At 37.7% G+C, this 18,922-nt stretch overlaps 3 protein-coding genes across 3 annotated transcripts; 2 read left to right on the top strand and 1 right to left on the bottom strand.

Annotated features, from left to right (window-relative positions):
- The first annotated feature begins 2,281 nt into the window (after positions 1-2,281).
- Positions 2,282-5,725, top strand: LOC140793724 (long-chain-alcohol oxidase FAO2-like). Its single transcript, XM_073145397.1, has 3 exons — positions 2,282-2,691; positions 2,819-3,091; positions 3,852-5,725. Exons 1-3 carry the CDS (start codon positions 2,443-2,445, stop codon positions 5,601-5,603), a joined length of 2,274 nt encoding a protein of 757 aa, XP_073001498.1. The 5' UTR covers positions 2,282-2,442; the 3' UTR covers positions 5,604-5,725.
- Positions 5,726-6,952: 1,227 nt separating this feature from the next.
- On the top strand, positions 6,953-9,861 carry LOC140794093 (long-chain-alcohol oxidase FAO2-like). Its single transcript, XM_073145956.1, has 3 exons — positions 6,953-7,304; positions 7,506-7,778; positions 7,928-9,861. The coding sequence occupies exons 1-3, from the start codon at positions 7,071-7,073 to the stop codon at positions 9,704-9,706; spliced, it is 2,286 nt and encodes a 761-aa protein (XP_073002057.1). The 5' UTR covers positions 6,953-7,070; the 3' UTR covers positions 9,707-9,861.
- Positions 9,862-14,451: 4,590 nt separating this feature from the next.
- Positions 14,452-16,710, bottom strand: LOC140794353 (subtilisin-like protease). Its single transcript, XM_073146366.1, has one exon. The coding sequence runs from the start codon at positions 16,708-16,710 to the stop codon at positions 14,452-14,454; it is 2,259 nt and encodes a 752-aa protein (XP_073002467.1).
- Between the last annotated feature and the right edge of the window lie 2,212 nt (positions 16,711-18,922).

Raw genomic sequence — 18,922 nt, 5'->3', positions numbered from 1 at the left:
TACTATTGTTTATGAAAAAAAGCTGCAAACATATTTATATGATTATTTTTTATTTGTACTATTGTTGGAGCATCTCAGAGCTCCATTGCTAGCTCCAAATTTAGAGCTAACTACCGTGTCCCTCTGCTAAAAAATTTGGAGTCAGACTCCATATTATTGCATATTTTTTAAAAATTTTAATTTTATCATTTAAATATAATGTGATTTGGACTAGATTGGATCACCTCCAAAGACATTGGATTAATGAATTGAGGCTAATTATCTTATTTAGTTATTTAGTTTAGTTAGAACGTTAATAAGTTAAAATTTTATTTAATTAGCTAAATCCAACTCTCCACAAAAAAATATTCGCAAAATATTCTACAGATATCTGAATAATATCAAACTAGTTGGATAAGATCTCTAATCTCTAGATCTACAACTTTGTTATTCATAATTTTTCCAGATTGGGAATCTATCTGCGGCAAAACGAATGGTTAATTCTAGCAGATAAGATGACAGGTTTAGTTAAATTTAATTTAAACTTTTTGATCCAATCATAGCCTTCAACCATCTATCCCCATCCGCAAAACCACCACCACTATTATTGATTGTCGAGTCACCTCCATCGCCTCTACTCCATCATCACCTACCTAGGAATCTTCCACCCATAGATCTCAAACCCAGTGCTACGAATCGGATCAAGATGTAATAAAATACTTAATCTAATAATTTTAATTTCATATGTATCATTTATTAAATAATTTAATTAATTAAACTAAATATATAGTTAGTTTTATTAATTGATTTTTTAATAAAAATAATACTGTTAGAAATATCTCAAGGAGACCTTTAAAATGAATCTAATATTAAATTAATTTTAAGTTAATTTTAAATTTTAAATTTTAAATTACATAATAATTTTTATTATTTAAGATCGATATGTCCTAAAATTATTTGGGTAATAACTCAAAATTATTTTCAAATATAAATACTAAATATTAAAATATATTAAATATGAAATATATTAGATATTTAAAAATATTAGACATGAAATACATCAAATAAAAATTATATTAAAATTATATTCTTTTACTCTTGTGCCTTTATTGTAAGTGTTCAATGTATTTCGAAGCTCAAAATGAGTTTTGAGCATTTCTATTCTGGATCTTTTTATGTCAAGCAATGAATTATTGAAATCGTAACTATGGAGATGATTTACTAGACTATTAAATATTTATTATTTCTATTATTATTTTTTATTTTTGCTTATTCTGTGTAATACAATTTTGATATTTTTAATAATGACATATAATACTTATTTCGATGTTTTTTCGTGTTAATATAATTTTGATATATTTAATTAAAAAATAGTAATTTAAAATTACTTTTGAAACTAGTAGATATTAGTCTGATTTTAAAAATCTAAATGAGAGTTTTCTAACCATATATTTTATATAAAAAACTAAAAGAACATATAGATAATATACATATATATTATATTATATTACTTCTTTAATAAATACAGAGCAGGTTTATTAGAGTACAAAGGGCTCTTGGCTGTATATTTGGAGCTTTATAGCAGGGAGATGGTATTAGAGCTACGGTAAAATAAACCTATTTTAGTATTTAAGTTTAAAGATGATTCATTTTGATAAATAAATTTTAAAAAAAATAGACCGATTTTGGTAAACAACTCTATATTGTTGTGGGCCAGGTTTCGCCAAAGTAGTCCATTCGAAAATTTAAATATTAATACAACCAGCATAACAATTATCACTTAAATGTCCATGTAAATAATGTGAACCGTGACAGGTGTAGTAATCGACGTGGACATGGACGGCTACTACAACCCTATCAGTTGTGCCCAATAATGACTTCCAAGTCAGTCGCCATCCGCCACCTCACATCTAAGACGCAAAATTTAGTGTTTTATCCTAATATACATAGCTTACTCGTGTGAATTTCTTTTCTCAATAAAAATAACACGCATACCGTCAAGAATATTAGTTCTAATAAATAACTAATTATCTAAACTTAACCTATTAAAAAAGTATTATATTTTATATTTTATATTCTAATACTCTTTTTTATTTTGTGAGCTTTTTAATATTAAAGTAAAATCACCTATTATTTTAAAAATCTACGTTTTCTAGACAACGACAATTTTTAAATTTTATATTCTAAAAATATTTTGATAATAAGATGATAAAACTTTAAATTTTATCCAGTCGCAATATGACATCTACCTTAGCTTATCCAATTATAACATTATATGGCTCTCCAATTTATCCACATCATCAGATAAACTAGAAGAGATTGATATATTACTATTGTACAGATACTCTTTCTGTTATCCACTCAAAGAAAATGGGTACGTAATCCTTATTAAATATATATTCGGTAATCCATTCAAAACCAAACTCCTCTCTCAACTCAGGAAGGTCTGCATTAATTTGAGAAATGGAAAAGGAGCAGGTAAGGAGAAGAAGAGAAGGCCACCCTCTCCTGAGAGGAGGGAAGAGGAGGGAGAAGGAAAGTTACAGACATGGGTTATCTTCTTCTCAGTTACAAGCGCTCTCAGCTATCTGTGAAGCCTTCATACCGTCACTCTCACTCCCACTCCCAAGAACTGGGAAAGATGACCCAGAAAGCAATAGCCTTAGAGCCTTCTACTTGGCTTCTGGGTCTCACCCCCCTGTCCCAGATGAGGTTTTTTCTTATAACTTTTTCTGTGTGCTTCTTTTGCTGCTAGTTTCTTCTAATATCGGAGATTTACCCTTGTCCTTTGGAACATAGGACTTTGTTGTTAGTAAAATGGTACAATTTTTTTGCATAGGTGGCAGAGCTCATGGTCAAGAGGTTCCTCAGGGAGGCTGTGTTTATTGTCAGGTTGGCTCTATGGCTCCTATCCACCAGGCTTGGAACACTTCTCCTTTGTGGATCCGTTTGTTTACGCCATGGATTTCCGTTTATAAGCAAGTTTTCTGATATGCCGGTGGAGAAGAGGGAGGAGGTCTTGAAGAGGTGGAACAGGGAGAAGTTCTTCTTTCCTCTGAGGATGGTTTTTGTTACATTGAAAGTTCTCACCCTCTATGTCTTCTACTCAATGGTAATTAAATTCTTTTGGATGCTCAGAGATATAAGTGAAAATCTCTTTCTTGGGATATTTACTACTATACATTAGCTGGCACTCAGTAGATTGGATTTGGTATAATATGATATAGACTATGAAAAGTATTTAAATTTTGAGGCTTCTTGGGAGAGTTAGTAAGCCTAGAAAGAACTATTTTTGTGCGATTTGTGCAAATTTACTATATGAATCAACAACAAGATGGAATAGTTGTGGTCGCCTTTTTTGGATAGTACTGTTCAACATATAATTGTACTCCATTTTCTCACTGTTTGACTGACTTTTTTGAGTAGTACTGTTTGGTTTGGTTTGAGGTTAATTACGGAACTCAATTATTTAGTTTTATTTTTTATCAATTTTTTTTAAAAAAATAAATTTAATTAGATATATGAAAATAAAAATAAAAGAATGTTTAATTACTCAATAAGTTAAAAGGTCCCTAAATCAGTTTAAGGGCTTCTAAACTTAAAGCAAACAAGATTAGATTAAGCTCCGAACTCAATTTGCTACTCTTATTTTTTAGTTTTAATTTTTTTGAAGAGTAAATATGATTAGATATGAAAATAATAAACAAATATTTAATTACCAAACCAGTTTAGAAAATATCCTTGAAATCAAATCCAACAAGACATTATTTATTTATTTATGTATTTATTCTGGAATGTGATTGATAAATAGAGAGAAACTGGAATTCATAATGTAAGTATGAACATGGATGCTTTTAACTTCTTATCTACAGACTGACGAGAGCTCAGAGAACCCATCATGGAAAGCAATTGGATATAGCCTACCCAATGATGAAGAAGTACCAGTAGGCAATAAAACAGAGAGGCCTCTAGATAAGGGAATCATAGAAACAATGAGTCAAAATGAGACATCTTTTCTCCAGTCACTTGCAGACAAAGGCCTAAGAGTGACATTAGACCTAAAAGAGAACCTCTACAAGATTCAATGTGATGCAGTCATAGTAGGCTCTGGATGCGGCGGCGGAGTTGCCGCTGCGGTGCTTGCAAGCGCCGGCCACAAGGTTGTGGTCATCGAGAAGGGAAACTACTTCACATTCAAAGATTACACTTCCGTAGAAGGTCCATCCATAGAGCAACTATTCGAGGCCGGTGGACTTCTTAGCTCCACCGACGCGAAGATGATGCTCTTCGCTGGATCATCAGTCGGCGGCGGCTCTGCGGTGAACTGGGCAGCTTGCTTTAGGACACCAGACTACGTCCTCAATGAATGGGCCAAAGAGCATCAACTTCCTCTTTTCGGGAGCTCGGAGTATCTACATGCGATGGACGCGGTCTGGGAGAGACTTGGAGTGACAAGTACATGCACCGAAGAAGGATTTCAGAACAAAGTCCTCCGCAAAGGCTGTCAAGAACTCGGGCTTCGAGTGGAGGCCGTGTCGAGAAACACGCCGGAGAACCACTTCTGCGCCACCTGCACATACGGTTGCAGAACCGGAGAAAAACGCGGTACCGATACTACTTGGCTCGTCGACGCCGTTAGCAATGGCGCCGTGATTCTAACAGGATGCAAGGCCGAGAAGTTCATATTCGAAGATAATGACCCAGGAAAGAAGAAGAAGAAGAAGAAGTGCAAAGGATTGATTGCTTTTTCTTTGAATCATATGATCACAAGAAAACTAAAGTTTGAAGCTAAAGTCGCCATTTCGGCTTGTGGGTCTCTCTTAACACCCCCATTGATGAAATCTAGTGGACTCACCAATGCAAACATAGGCAAGAACCTCCACCTGCACCCAGTAGTCCTTGCATGGGGCTACTTCCCGGGCTCCATACCGGACCTCAAAGGGTTCACATTTGAGGGAGGGATCATCACATCAGTTCACAAACTTAAGGCTTCAGAGGACTCAAACTCAAGCTCCAGAGCAATCATAGAGGCGCCGGCCGTTGGTCCTGCGCTGTACTCCACCCTGTTCCGGTGGATATCTGGACGTGAAATGAAAGAGAGGATGCTCAAATACCCACGAACCGCGCATCTCTTTGCGCTGGTAAGAGATCATGGTTCGGGGACAGTGGAAGCCGATGGGAGAATCAACTACCAAATGGACCCGTCCGACAAGGAGAACTTAAGGGAAGGACTGCGGCTGACATTGCGGATTCTGGTCGCGGCCGGCGCGGTGGAGGTGGGGACTCACCGGAGCGACGGGCCGCAAATAAAATGCGAGGGGATTAAAGAAGAGGATTTGGAGACGTTCTTGGACGGAATGACCATTGAGGGAGGGCCGCTATCTAGGAGCGAGCTCTGGGGGATGTATTGCTCTGCTCATCAGATGGGCAGCTGCCGGATGGCAGCAAATGAAAGCGAGGGTGCAGTGGATGACAAGGGTGAGAGCTGGGAGGCAGAAGGGTTGTTTGTGTGTGATGCCAGTGTCTTGCCAACTGCACTTGGAGTCAATCCCATGATCACCATCCAATCCACTGCTTACTGCCTCTCCAAAGGGATTGCAGAATCCATGAAGAAGAGAGCTTGATTGGTGAAACTGTCAAAGCATTCCTATTAAAGTAAGAATGGAGTGATTTAAATAAAAGTTTCTCTCTTAACTTTTGAAACTGTGAAAACAGTCCTATAATAAAGAATTTATTTTTAGAGCAATGATTCTTTTTTAAAATAATTTTTATCTATTAATAAATTAAAGAGTATATAAGACATTATATATATATAATTAGATTAATTGATAAAAAATTAAAATTTAAGTATTTTCTTATTGCTTATCCTTATAATCGTTTCCTTAATAATAAGAGTGTCAACTTTTACCAATTTATTATTATTTTATCTTTTATAAAAAAAAATAGATAGCTAAGAGAGAAATAAAATATGACTAAGTTACCCTTACAATTTAGAGAAGTGACTAGTACTTTCAGTTCATATGACCGATACTTTCATCTAATTTTATTTAGTATCATTTAATTTCAACCGTTCAATTAGGAGAAAAAAATTTAATAGTTCTTATTAAATTATTTGTCAATATCTCAACCGTGGAGAAAGAAATTAATAATTATATCAAGTGGTTTCTCCATTATTCTAATATACCAAAATAATATAAATTGTTATGAAGATTATACTTATCTAGCCATTACAATAGTTAGAATACTAGAATTATTACTCATTTTCACACATATACCTCTTAGATTATTTTTGGTATATTTATACCTCCTAAACTACTCCTAATACAATTAATAAAAAAAGATAAGGGGACAAAAACGCCTCTCTATTTGTAATGATATTTTAGTGTTAACATAACTAAAATTATTTCTTAAATAGAATACAACAAAAATTTTCTTGAATAACCAAAGCATTTAACCACGTGTGATTATTTCAACTTTTCTTATGGGCATCAATTTTTTTTTTTTTAATTTCTATTTTGTCTTATCTTTCGACTGAACTAAATGAGAGTTGACTTAGAAATCATATTCTAATCCATCTCGTATCTTCACTAACGTGTGCACCTCTTTTTCTTATTTATAATTTTATAATTTTATTTATTACTTTTATTATTTTAATTATTACCCTTTAACCCACCGTGTCTTATGGTTTAGCATATTTGTCTCGTCTTAGAGATAAGGAAGTAAAGAGGGCCTATTTAAGGAATAAAATTATAGAGATAAAGAAATAAAAATACAAGAGATAACTTAGTACAGTCAAATTGACCTCAGTACAGTCAAAGTCCGACTCAACTTTGTCAATAAAAAATTGTATATATCCCAGCTTCTCTCTGCTTCTATCTTGCTTTTCTTTTTCATTTTTTGATCAAGACCTCCGTCTTCCTGTCAGTCTTCCACAATCGTCATAACAATCTTAAATGCTTCTTGCCCATTCATATGATACCTATTATAGACATTCTACCGACGTCTCCTAAAACTCTTTATAAAAGCACTCCTCTCTCCCTGTTCGCATTTAACCTTTGGACTCTAGAAAGCTGCGTCCTTCTCATTGAATAATGGTAGGAGAGGAGGGGAAGAGAAGACAAGGCCACCCTCTGCTAAGAGGAGAAAGGAAGACAGAGAAGGGAGGTTACAGCCATGGCTTCTCTGCTTCCCAGTTCCAAGCACTGTCTGCTATGTGTGAAACCTTCATACCTTCTCTCCCAAGCAGTGGGAGCGGTGACCCAGAAAGCAACAGCATTCAGGAATTCTTTTTCGCTTCTGGATCTGATTACCCTCTGCCAGATGAGGTGTTTTTCTCTTTTGTTATGGAATGTGCATTGCTTTCTGTGTACTTTTCTTTTCTAAAGTCTCCTCTGTGTGTTTCTTCTTGTATATAATTCTTTCTTGAGTCCAATTCTATCTCTCTTGTGATTCATGGCTACCATCATTGCTCAAATAATTCAAAATTTTGTTTCAAAATAATTCACAGCATTGGAAATTTTTAACAGGTTGCAGAGCTCATGGTGAAGAGATGCTTAAAAGAGGTTATTTTTCTTATCAGTATAATTCTAAGCCTCCTAGCAACGAAACCAGGAACACTTCTCCTTTGCGGCACCCTTTGCATGAAGAAAAGATTCCCATTCATAAGCAGTTTCCCGGATATGCCAATGGAGAAGAGGGAGGAGGTCTTGAGAAGATGGAGCAGAGGGAAGTTCTTTTTTCCTCTGAGGATTGTCTTCATTGTAGTGAAGATGTTCACCTTCTTTGTCTTCTTCTCAAGGGTAAATTGTTCAACTTGCCCCTCATATGGAAATTTAAATTCTCACTCTCTTTCTTTTTCTTTTTTTAATCTACTGAGAAGTGCACAATGTTGATTACTCATAGTAAATAAGATGCTGGATTTTTTATTTAACTTGATTGATACCCACAGACCAATGAGATCTCAGAGAACCCATCATGGAGAGCTATTGGATATAGCCTACCCAACGATGAAGAAGAACCAGTCAGCAATGAAACAGAGAGGCCTCTAGATAAGGGAATCATAGAAACAATGGATCAAAATGACGCATCTATCCTCCAGTCCCTTAAAGACAAAGGCCTCAGAGTGACACTAGACGCAAAAGAGAATCTCTACAAGATTCAATGTGATGTTGTCATAGTAGGGTCTGGCTGCGGTGGCGGAGTTACGGCCGCAGTTCTCGCGAGCTCTGGCCTCAAGGTCGTTGTCGTGGAGAAGGGGAATTACTTCACATCCAAAGACTACACCTCCATGGAAGGTCCATCCCTTGAGCAACAGTACGAGGGCGGTGGACTTCTGGGCACCACCAACGGGACGGTGTTGCTCTTAGCCGGATCTACGGTGGGCGGCGGCTCTGCGGTGAACTGGTCAGCTTGCATCAAGACACCAGACCATGTCCTCAATGAATGGGCTAACGAGAAACTTCCTCTTTTCGGGAGTTCAGCGTACCTTCATGCCATGGATGAGGTCTGGAAGAGGCTCGGGGTGACGAGTAAGTGCACAGAGGAAGGATTGCAGAACAAAGTCCTGAGAAAAGGGTGTCAAGAACTCGGACTTCCAGTGGAGTTTGTGTCTAGAAACACATCGGAGAACCATTTCTGCGGCTCCTGCGGCTACGGTTGCAGGATCGGAGAAAAGCGCGGCACCGATACTACTTGGCTCGTCGACGCCGTCAACAATGGCGCCGTGATTTTAACAGGGTGCAAGGCTGAGAAGTTCATATTTGAAAAAAACGAGTCAAGAAGGAAGGATAATAATAAGAAGAAGAGATGCGTAGGATTGATAGCGGGTTCTTTGAACGATGGAATCAGAAGAAGAATAAAGTTCGAAGCTAAAGCAAGCATTTCGGCTTGTGGGTCTCTCTTGACACCTCCCTTGATGAAATCTAGTGGACTCACCAATCCAAACATAGGCAAGAACCTCCACCTGCACCCAGTAGCTATTGCATGGGGCCACTTCCCGGATTCCATTCCGCACCTCAAAGGGAAGTCCTTCGAGGGAGGCATCATCACATCGCTACACAAGGTCAAGGACTCCGATGACCTGAACACAAGAACTCGAGCCATCATAGAGACGCCGGAGATCGGCCCCGGGGCGTTCTCCACAGTGATCCCGTGGACGTCGGGGCGAGAGATGAAGGACCGGATGCTCAAGTTCGCGCGCACCGCGCATCTGCTAGTCCTGGTCAGAGACCGCGGCTCCGGTGCGGTGGAAGCCGAGGGGAAGATCAAGTACCGCGTGGACGCGTCCGACGGGGAGGACTTACGCCACGGCTTGCGACGTGCGCTGAGAATCCTGGTCGCGGCCGGCGCGACGGAGGTCGGGACCCACCGGAGCGACGGGCAGAGGATGGCATGCAAGGGGGGGATCAAGGAGGAAGACTTGGAGGAGTTCTTGGACGGTGTGACCGCGTTCGGAGGTCCATTTGAGAGGAGCGAGCTCTGGGGGATGTACTGCTCTGCTCATCAGATGGGCAGCTGCAGGATGGCAGTAAATGAGCGCGAGGGTGCAGTGGATGACAAGGGTGAGAGCTGGGAGGCAGAGGGGTTGTTTGTGTGTGATGCCAGTGTCTTGCCAACTGCAGTTGGAGTTAATCCCATGATTACCATTCAATCCACTGCCTACTGCCTCTCCAAAGGGATTGCAGAGTCTCTGAAGGCCAAGGACCATCACCTAGCTGCTAGGGAGTAAACTTTTTACTTCGTTCAAGTGTTTAGATAAAGAATAAACATGGTATTATGAGTCACAAGTGTCCAGTGTTTGATGTCCTTGTAAGTTGTATTCATCCCTCTGTAGCTAAAAATTGGGAAGAGTGGAACGATTATTATAAGAGTTCAATTTAGAAATGGGTGTATTCTAGTAGTATCAATGCTGTGATATCCCTTTTGTTGCTGCAGAAGTGGTCCTCAAATGCCAGTGGAATTCAGAGAAAACACTATTTAGTTTTTCTAATCATCACATTGGACACTTCAACAAACTCTGACTAGTAACTCTTTGTCCTTGAAAAGGCTTGCTGCACCGCGACTGCTGTTGTGGTCCTGTCACCCACTTCATATCCTTGCTGCAACTCTAAGATTTCTTTCTAATTTTTTTTTTATGGACAGTGAGTCTGTGTGTTAATCATATATTAGAGAAAAATTAATCTTATTCGTATAATGTATCAGTGAAAAGTTTACTAAATTTTAATTCCAATGTTTAAACGAAAATCAAACTCATAACTCTTCGTCACAGGTAGGATTCAACTCTCCCTTTAGGTTACTAAAAATGATATGAGAGTTTTATAAAATTAAAATTTAGGATACTTGCTCTGATACTATATTAAATCATCGATTACTTTAAAAGTTTTAGTTTTATTTTTAATAATCTAAGACTACCAAAGTCTGTGATTCTTCTCTAGGTTATTTTTTTTTTCCAAAATTGTTATGAATCTTAAGCGCAAATCATTTTTATCAAAAGCTATATAACCAAATAATCTGAAAAGTTTGAAAATTTATCTATTTCCCTAATAAATTTATAAAAAAAAGCATAGCCATTTTGAAGAGACTATTCTGATCCCAGCTTGCTTTAGTCTTTTCAAACTGTTCAGATCCTCTTCGATGCATTGAAGGACACACAGTTGAGGAGAAGAATTAAATGATGCAATAGGAGGGTTTCTGTTTAGTGATCTAGTAATGTACTGGTGAATCAGACTTCTGATGATGCAATCCCATTGCATCTGATACCAGAAACCAAACAACTGGATGATAAACAATGGTTAAAAACAACACAAAGTTTCAGTTCCAAAGTTGTGGATTAAACTTTGCCATCATTAATGAAAGCATCCACCTCAACTACCATAGAAATTTATTAAGCTGTACTATAGATAAGAAACTTGCACAGTTTCGAGGCCTGATGGCTCATACCCTCGTACTGTTTGGACCACCCCATTATTGAGTCTTTAATCAAACTGGGTCTCTTCACAAACTTACGTATCCAAAAAGATAACATGTCAATCACCATCGCACCAGTACTGTATAAAAACACCGACCTTATCAAATTAAAACACTAATTTTTTCAACATTTTAGATGATTTCATAAGAGCTTCATATGAGCATTATATACAAGTATAACACCAATATGTAAGGAGAGCACGAAAAGCATCTTATTTAGTATTTTTCTCTAATTTATCTGGTTGTACGTAATATGATGAACCCCTTTAGTTATCTAATTAGCCAATAAAGATAATAGAAGAAATTAAACTCCTCATTCTTCACATATATTATTAATAGGAAATAAAGTGCTAACTTTATATAAAACACTGATAAATTTAATATAAATAAACCATATAAGGTGGCGTCAAGAACTCTACCTCATTTACTATGCATGGGCCTCTCATAATGGCAGTTGGAACTTAATTAAATTGCAATAAATGTCATCATACTGACCATATATATTAATGTATGGACCTTTTAAGACATAAATGACCAATTAATTTATACGACAGTAACTGACCTTTCTCAGCAATCAATGAAGTCTGGCATTATATTTGCAAGAACTTATGAAGCAAGTGCTGGGAATATCTTAGGGGTTTCATTTGCATACATACCCTCTAAAAAATCTCATATTTACTTGCATGTCTTTTTAAATCTGATAGTTACACATATATATTTTAGAACACACGGTTTTTTAATATATATACTTTTTAAAACTCTTATTTTTTATATGGATATCCCTTAATTAGTCATTAAGATACAAAAAGATGAAACTATCCTTATTCTATTTGTTTAAAATTTTCCTAAATTAATTTTTTTTTTATTTTTATTTGAGACTTAATTTAAAAAGTAATCAGATAAGTATCTATACAAATTATATATATATATATATATATAAAGAGATATACCTACAAATATCAACTTTAGTAAATAAGAAATTTGGAAGGGTATACATGCAAAAAAAAAAAAAAAATTTGTCATTGAATGTTGTGCATGACCTTGCTTAATGCCCACTCTTTCAAGTCGTGTTTAGTTTGTCTTTAAGTATTTGAAAAGCTTATAGCTAACCTCCCCACAGTGGTTCGTTGTTTGGTTGTGTGAGATAAAAGGTTTATTTTCGTGAGCTCCTTTATCTCAAAAATATATTAACAAACGGGTGTTAACTCTCCGAAGTAATTAAGAAAAAAAGGTGATAATTAAATTATGTTTCTCACTTTATTTTTATCTCCATTTTTAGGTGGGAGTGGGATAAGGAAATATGAGATGACCGTATGAGTTATCCTATCTTGACAAATGATAATTTATGGTGATGTATTGTTGTCACATTTTGCATCGTTACATCTATGTGAGAATATTATAATGCATGCTATAGAATTATAATATGCTTAGTAGTATTTATAATAAGTACAGGGAAATATTTTTTGTGAAACGTAAATTATGCTTTTATATGTTTGTGATGGTATATGTATTTGTGATGTTATAAGACCGTAACTTATCTATATTAATTGTGTAAATTAAAGGATGTCCATTAGAAGTCAGTAATTAAGAAATTAATACAACAAAATAATTTCATGCATGTGATCAAGTTTTTCTCCTCTTTAGCTCACTCATAGCAATAGGTTACAAAAAGGGTTTCTAAGGGCCTACCTTTTGTATATTGTTCGGAGATGGTTTCAAACTATGGACCACTTATTCATCCAAACCTCCGTGATCGCCTCTAATTTGATTGTTTGCATTGGGACCATGTACTAATTTGATTTACTAGTCTTAAAAATATAGATGTCCTTCGCACACAAGGATTATGTGCACTGTTATTAACCAATTTAATTTGCTAAAATTTGTAGGTATCTCTTCGATTAAAGAGGTTGCATGCTCAACTCTAACCATAAGTAATTATTGTGGCTAAGTTTATCGGCTCAGTGATGCGATAGTTTACAGGGGTAGCTCGACAATGTTTAATTCAGAATAATAGCTTAGCTACGCATATAGTTTGAAGCCTAGACTAGATAATTTATGAGGCCTAAGTGTCTCTGTATTAGTCTTTAAGCTCTTAAATAAATAATAAAGTAAATATAATTTATTAAGAGATAATTGCATAAGCCTAAGCATTATTGTCATAGAAGAGTAGTTTACTGCAAAATCTCTTAATTGTAATTAAGCATCGTGTATTACCGTCATCGGCTGCAAAGCGAGATGAGATTGTACAGTATTGCAGACAATTAGCAAAGTGAGAAGCAAGTTATATATATATATATATATATATATATATATATTTTTTTTTTTTTTTTTTTTTTTTTGAATAATTTCAACTTCACATCTCTATAATTCTCAAACCTAATAACTCCTGTCTTTCAGATGGACAAAAATAACAAAAAAAGAAAAGAAAAAATCACACTCATTAAGAGAAGGCTGTAGTTGATAATTAACCACCAAACTGATTACTTTGTCAAAAAATCAAGAATCATGTCAGTAGACGTGCCATGGATCATTCAATTCCTTACCCAGAGAATTTGTTTCCCTTGATCAACATTGGTTCCATAAAAATATCACCGTTAGTACATTAGTTGTTAGAAAGTATAGTTTAATAAAGTAATTTTTTCTATCAAGAAAGTCAAAATGAGATAGTTGTGCTACTTTTAGTAGATAAGAAATAACTTTTTTGATTTATTATTTGTAACCAAAGATTGAAAACTTCTAAAAATGATTACTTAATTTCTTATCGTATTTTCTAGCAATTAAATGCCCCCCTTATTGTAAATACATAATATTGCATGCAAAAAAAAAAATTAACATCAGAGTTGACTAAGTAAAATTTCCTATTAACCAACGTAGCTAAATTTTGTCTATTATGCTAAAGAACATAAAATATAAAAATTATCGTTATCTAACAACTTAAGTTTTTAGAGAGTTAATATGGTATCAAATCAAAAATCCTAATTTTGAATCTAAAATTATATATTATTTAAAATATAAAATATTTATTCATTTAAATTAAGTCAACTTGGGTTGTTAGCCATTCACATTTTTTTATCTTAAAAATATATAACTGTTTCTATATAGATAATATCCACTTTTTAGGTCTCTTAAAATGTCTTCCTAACAAATTAGGTGGAGTGTTAGAGTATAAAAATATAACTAACCACTGTACCGTGTAATACCGAGATCAAGCGAGATGATAAAGTAGAGATGTTAAACATAAATTTAAATGCATTAAAGAGGGAGGGATAGAGACATGGAATGAATACCCGGTACTCTAAACTAATAACAAGACATTAATTTTTCTCTTATTGCATTAATTTATAAAATAATATACAATGTCACTCGTAGATCTTATTATCTTTACCACGAGAGGAAACCTAAACATAGGCTTCTTTCTCAATCCAAATGTACAAACATCGAACACCAGAACATATGAACAAAGATATGAAACAAACTCAATCAAAGATACATATCTACATACATATTTCAGATGAAGGTCACTGAAATGGGACTCCTCACAGCATGCTTGTTAGAAATCCATCTCAGTTGCCCTTCCGCCACCACGCCAACCTTGTCGTCGGAATCATGCGTAGTGAAGTACACGTCATACACCAACGTCTGGTTCACTGCCGAGAACTCGAGCTTATCCGGGTATACATTGACCTCGACGCCGGCCGGCGCATCGATGTGTACCGAGTATGCCGCCTTCGCCTCACCGACGTTCTTCACCGTCCTCCTCACTGTCTTCTGCGTCTCCGCCCCGACCATCACCATGAAAGTCGGATAATTCAGCTCCTCGGTGGCGATCGGTGCGAGGGTTGAACACTCGACCTCCTTCCGGGCGACCGCCGTCACTTGTCGGTCGGTGTAGCCTAACCCGCATAAATACGCGACGTAGTCGTCTGCAGCGATGTCGTAGATTAGGCCGGGATCGTTAGCCTTCGTCGGGTTCACGTGCCCTGCGCCGGTCGAGTAGTAGCCGGCAGCGTCAGACGCCTGGTCAGCAATGAGGTTGCCGTTGCGGTTAAGCGTGTCGGCGGAGGTCATGACCGCGGATTTTATAGCGGCGGGGGACCAGTCGGGGTGCGAGGCCTTTAAGAGTGCGGCGACTCCGGCGAGGTGGGCGGCGGACATGGATGTGCCGGAGAGCATGTTGAATGAAGAGAGCGAGCTGTTGCCGGAAGGCCAAGCGGCGACGATGTCGACGCCGGGGCCGATGACGTCGGGCTTTAAGATGCCGTTGTTTACGGTGCTCGGACCTCTTCCAGAGAAGGCGGCCACGGTGGGGGACGGAGGAGTACCATACAAGGTACCTTTGAATTGGATCCCCGCAGTGGGAGTGGAGGAGGACTTCACATAGGCCTTGAGTTTATTGGCATCGGAATAGGTTATATGAGCTGCTGGAATAATATGAGCTCTTGTTTCCGGCGTGGACATCTCCCTCGGCCGGTTCATTAGGATCATTGCGATGCCGCCGGCCTTCTTGACGACGGCCCCCTTCTCGATGCTCGTGTTCACGCCGCCGGTCTCGCAAAGTACTATCTTTCCCCGGACGTTGATCCCGTCGAGAGAGCCGTCGGCGCACGTCTTCGCTCGGGAGTTCCCCGTCAGGCCGGGATAGACCAATGGTAACTGGATAGCCGGGAAATTGTCTGGCTGGTACGCCGACTCTCCATCGATCGTCCGTCCATCTCTGAGCCTGACGGTCGACCGGACCGTCCTGTCCATGGTGCTCGCGCCGACGGTCAGCAGCCACGGCGCATCGTTTTCGACCGAGCCCTCATGCGGCCCATCGTTGCCGGCCGACGTGCTGACGAAGATTCCGTGGGAGACTGCGGCGAGCGTACCGATCGCCATCTCGTCGTCGTAGAAGGGGTCAGCGCGCGCGCCGATGGCGGTCACAAGCACGTCCACGCCGTCGGCGATGGCTTGATCGATGCCGGCTAATACATCACTACCAAGGCACGTCTCATAACAAACTTTATAAATAGCTAGATGAGCCCTAGGCGCCAAGCCGGCGGCCGTGCCCTTAGCGTGGCCAAGGACGGCAGCGCCGTCAACGAAGCTACCCGCGGCGGTGCTGGCGATGTGCGTCCCGTGGCCATCGTGGTCTACGGGTGAATCACCGCAGCCACTATTAAATCCTCTAGCCCCGATCAACTTATTGTTACAAATATTCACATCGAAGTCACAAATCCCTTTCCATTTTAGTGGTGGAATAGGCATACTTGCGTCCATGAAGGAAGGGTGGGCAGGCGCAACGCCGGTGTCGAGAACTCCGATAATAACCCCTTCGCCGAAGCCGGAGTCCTTCCAGAAGCAGTGGTCGGAGTGCAGCCCGAGGAAGTCTGACGAATGCGTCGTGTGGAGCTTCAACGCCCGGTCACGGTGAGCGCGAACGAATCCCTCCATCGACTCCATCTCCTTCACCTCGTCTTCTGAAAGCCTGGCGGCAAAGCCACTTATGGCGTTGGTGTAGGAATACACCAAACGACGGTCTTCGTCTTCGGTGGCGGCCGCGGCCGCGGGTGACGGGAGGAAGGATTTATAGTAGTTTTCATGGTCTTGAAAGTTGAGAAATTTGGTGGTGTTTGGCTTCTTAACGTGAACGATATAGATATCGCGATCGCCGGCGCCGCCACACTGGGTGACGACGGGAAAGAGTTGACTACGTGCGAGAAAAAGGTAAGAGTGGGAGAGAAACAAGAGTGAGCAGAGGAAGAGGGAATAGTGGTTATTCTCCATCTACGAAGCTTAGAGAGAGAGAGAGAGAGAGTAGGGTTAGGGTTTTGGGTGAGGAAGCGTTGATGCTTTGGCGTACCTATAAATACGTGCATGGAATAGAAAGGGACAAATGGACAGCAGAGCTGGAAGGATCATGCACAACTCGTTGTCAACAAAACAACAACGCTTTGAAAAAGGACGTGTATTTATCAAATTACTGTTGGATCATCTACGAGGATGCTCAGCAGCCCCCTATAGCAGGATTTTCCAACAGTCTGACCCAAATCAAGTACAACTGTTAAGGCAAATTTCAAATTATTAGACTTCAACGACTAACTGCAGGAAATTACTGCACTCATGGTTATAGAGGATCTACTTTCCTGGGGGGCTGGGGGGGCAAAAACTAATATATTAAACATCATTAGCTTTGTAGTTCATCTATATTAAACATATATATTACAAGTATAATTGTATACTAATATATTAGTATGATGTATGATATATATATATATATATATATATATATATATATATAAGTGTATGTTTTTATATTAGTAAGAATTACTTAAATGGAGCCCATCACTCAATAATTAGAAGGCATCTAACTGTTCACTATGCTAGCTAGGGAGGGTTGTCGAATCCGAGGCAAATGACCTCATCTCTCATGCCAATCCGTTTCAATATATATATATATATATATATATAGAGAGAGAGAGAGAGAGAGAGAGAGAGAGAGAGAGAGAGAGAGAGAGAGGAAATATTTGCCGTCTAGCTTTGGAAACCAATTGATCCAGTCAAGTCGAGCCACCTAAATTGCATTAAAAAAAAGTTTTATACTTGCATTTGGGACATGTACATAGAATTTCTTGATCAGATCATACTGGCATATGCATGCATTGCCCTACTAACGTAGTTCGTCGATCTGAATTTATTAATTATTGATGCATATGCCAGAGATTCCAAAGTAATTTTGGATCCTTTTCTATGCTGCTATGTACCAGTTTGTTGCTTTGTGGTTACAGAGTATCATATGGAACTTTTTTTTTTTTTTAATGAACTGCTTCTTTATTTTTCTTTTATATTTAAATATATATATATATAGACAGACAGAAGGAAACATAAATTAGAAAGGGCAGGAAGAGGGGAGAAAAGTGTATATTACAAACAACCTGAGAGAAATAAGGACTTCAAAAAATAGTGGAGCCCTTAGAAGGGCAATAGGGCTCTTGCTTCACCTAAATGTGAGAGTAGGAGTGTAATCCTTGACCGAATTTAGTCCGATCGAATTTGAATTGAAAATAATTTTAAGTCTAAATTTATAATTAAATTTGAATTGAAATTTAATTCGAACTAATTTCAAATTAATTCTAAGACTCAAGCCTAAATGAATCAGTCAATAAGTAATTTCAAATCTTAATCAATTCAACCCAAATTTTAAGCTTAATTAAAGCCTAAATTAAATTAAACTTGATTTTGACTTAAATAAACGTTAAATATGTAAATTAATAAAATATCTATGTATTAAAAAAGATATAATATGATTAAAATTCAGAACTAAACTTTATAAAATTAGAATATTTTATAAAGATAAATTGAGGGCAATTCGACAAATGGGTATCTCTGCATCTTGAAATTGAATCGAATTCCCAACTGTTCATCAAAGTCATCAAAGGTGAACTCCTAGCTCCTTGGATGTTATCCTCCATTATTGATGACTATATCATGAGAAGCGAACAAAGCCCCAGACCGGCTCAGTAACTCTAGAAGACATAAAATATGAATGTAACCGAGGGTCTTACTTAGATCCTCTAGTATGACTTTTATACTTCGACATCATAGGGTGTCCTTCACCCCGTGAAACTTAATTAAAAACCGCCTCTTTTTGATAAAAAGAAAGTTTAGCAAGTTACCTAGATTCTAAATTACCTCCCAATCTCCTATGATTAGCGACACTAATATGAGAAGACGAAATTATCCTCATAAGATATGAGTAAAATTAAACTACCCTTTTAAATTTTATTTATATCATTTTGCTCCCAGATGATCTTAGACTAATATTAAAAATACTATATTTTCCATCCAAACTTAACAAAGATATATTCGTCACCATAATGGACATTAAAATGTCAACGTTATTCATCTCTTTCCATTAAATTTACTTATTATGCCTCATTCTTGAAATTTATAATAAAAAATATATTTTCTCTCTTTTTTTATTCTCTCTTAAATAAGA

The sequence above is a fragment of the Typha latifolia genome, chromosome 8 (genome assembly GCF_019914945.1).
Source record: "Typha latifolia isolate L0001 chromosome 8, TyphaL0001v2, whole genome shotgun sequence".
NCBI classification, from domain to species: Eukaryota; Viridiplantae; Streptophyta; class Magnoliopsida; order Poales; family Typhaceae; genus Typha; species Typha latifolia.
The sequence above is the reverse complement of the archived record's forward strand: the minus strand, read 5'-3'. Positions and strand labels throughout refer to the sequence as shown.